At 40.7% G+C, this 2193-nt stretch overlaps 1 protein-coding gene across 1 annotated transcript; it reads left to right on the forward strand.

Moving 5' to 3' along the window:
- The first annotated feature begins 266 nt into the window (after nt 1-266).
- Nucleotides 267-1241, forward strand: LOC147701120 (putative G protein-coupled receptor 33). The gene has a single exon (XM_086929306.1). The coding sequence runs from the start codon at nt 267-269 to the stop codon at nt 1239-1241; it is 975 nt and encodes a 324-aa protein (XP_086785432.1).
- The last annotated feature ends 952 nt before the right edge of the window (nt 1242-2193 follow it).

The following is a 2193-nucleotide window of genomic DNA, read 5'->3' on the forward strand; positions in this document are numbered from 1 at the left end:
AATGTTACAGAACTTTTATGAACAAGCTGGAAAAAACACATTTCTGCAGCCAAATTCTAGAGAGATGGAATTTGCCTAAAGGTTCCGCTTGGCACAACAAGTAGGCCACTATAGGAATGGTCTCAATGCTGCGGCTGAGCTGAACATGTTTTCAAGAAGAAAATGAATCAATTTAAACTAATGTGAAGAAATGTGCTTTGTTCCTTTCATTAACATTTTCCCTTTTGTCTAATTCTTCGTATTTGTCTCTTCTCCCCCAGGGCATTATGGCTCTTCATAATAGGACCTACTATTCAAAGAATTTGACTTATGAGGGGATAGACAAGAATTTGGCCAACTTGGGATCATCTGTGGTTTTTTTCTCCACTGCTTTCATTGGTATTCTTGGAAACTCTGTCTTTCTTTGGACCTTGGGAATCAGGATGAAGAAGACAGTCAACACTGTATGGTTTTTCAGCTTGGTTTTGTGCAGTTGGATTTTCTCAATGACCATGCCAATCCTTGGAGGAGCTGCTTTGCTTGATTTCCACTGGTCATTTGGTTTAGCAATGTGCAAAGTGGTGTACACCCTTATGTCTCTCTGTATGTACACTTCAGTGTTCATCTTGACGATCATTAGCCTGGACCGGTACATCCTAGTTTTCCACCCTGTCTGGGCCAGGCGTTACAGGACACCCCGAAGGGCTACAATCATCTGCTATTTCATCTGGAGCGCAGCTTTCATGTTCAGTGCACCGTGCCTGGCCTTTCAAGGACTCAGGCATTATGAAAAGAATAAAACCATCTGTATCATCAATTATTCATTTTCGGATGACTGGAAAACTCCAGAAGTACGAACCAGAAGAACGAAAATCCGCCTTTACCTGTTCTTAATCAAGTTTCTAATTGCATTTCTTTTACCATTCATGGTCATCACTTTCTGCTATGTCAGGATAGCCTTCAAGGTGAATGTGAGAAGCCTGTCAAGGTCAAGTAAATTAATCAAAGTTATAATGGTCTCTGTGGTGTCATTCTTCGTGGGTTGGACACCAGTCCACCTGTTCGGTTGCTTAAGTTTCTTCAGAGGATCTGTCCCACAGGTACTGGTGCAAGCAAGTTCGCTGGCAATCACCATTGCATCATGTGTCAATGCCTGCTTCACTCCCATCTTTTATATTTTCATCGGTGACAACTTTAAAACAGTTTTTACAAAGTCTCTTCAGTACATGATCGAGTCCAATTTCCATGAAGAAATCGGCTGAACTGTGGTTCTCAAAACAGACCAGATGAGTCTCAAATTAACCAAGAGGAATTGTCTACAAAAGCATCAGAGAGAACATGCAACAGCTTGCCCTGCTGGAAATATTGATATGTGTGTCCCCCTCCTCAAACTATGTTAACCAGTCCTGCATAAGACATTGCTTTAATTTCTCTTAAAAAGGACTATCAGATAGAAAATTGCCTTTTTCCCCCTTGCTTTAATTGCTGCCTTATACCTTTGCTCTCCCTTCAATTTGCTTTTTCCTCACCAAATATTTGGAATGCATACCCTTACTAGTGTTGACACTGCTTACCTTTCCCCCCTCCTATCCAAGGATCCTAAAATCATTAAGGGCCTCATTTAGAGGGTGGAAAGTACTGACATGCCTCCTATTTCAGGAGGATAGACTGAGTGCGAACTAGAATCCTGAGGCAGAATTTTCACAGATTTCTATCAAGGTGGAGTATAAAATTCAGCTGACAAACTCCAGCACATATTTAGAGTTTCTGCTAGAATTCAGATGATTTCCGGGTCCCTCCAAACTCTAAACAAGGCTCTAACTTTCTTCTCCAAGGATCTGCCCTGTCAAACATTTCTATCCAATCATTCTAACCTATATATATCATACATCCAATGGCTTGAAGACCCCCAATTCCATGAAGTCTAATGTTGTCTCACTTTGAATTGCAAAAAGTTTTCAAACGCTCTAAGTAATTTGCTTTCTTATTGTCTTTTCTCTCCCAAACAATGGAGGGCCTTAACTTTTATCACTTCATTTGCCTTATCTTCACCCAAAATCTTCTCCTCTCCTCTACTGTTATATTACCGGGTTAGGCCCATGTAGCGAAGCAACTTATTTCTTACATTGTCCTCAAAATAACATTTTCAGCTGTGAACTTTCGCACATATTTGCGTGCACAACGTTACATTAGTTTCCATCTAGCTTCGCACAA

The sequence above is a fragment of the Lissotriton vulgaris genome, chromosome 7, assembly GCF_964263255.1.
Source record: "Lissotriton vulgaris chromosome 7, aLisVul1.2, whole genome shotgun sequence".
In the NCBI taxonomy this organism is placed as follows: Eukaryota; Metazoa; Chordata; class Amphibia; order Caudata; family Salamandridae; genus Lissotriton; species Lissotriton vulgaris.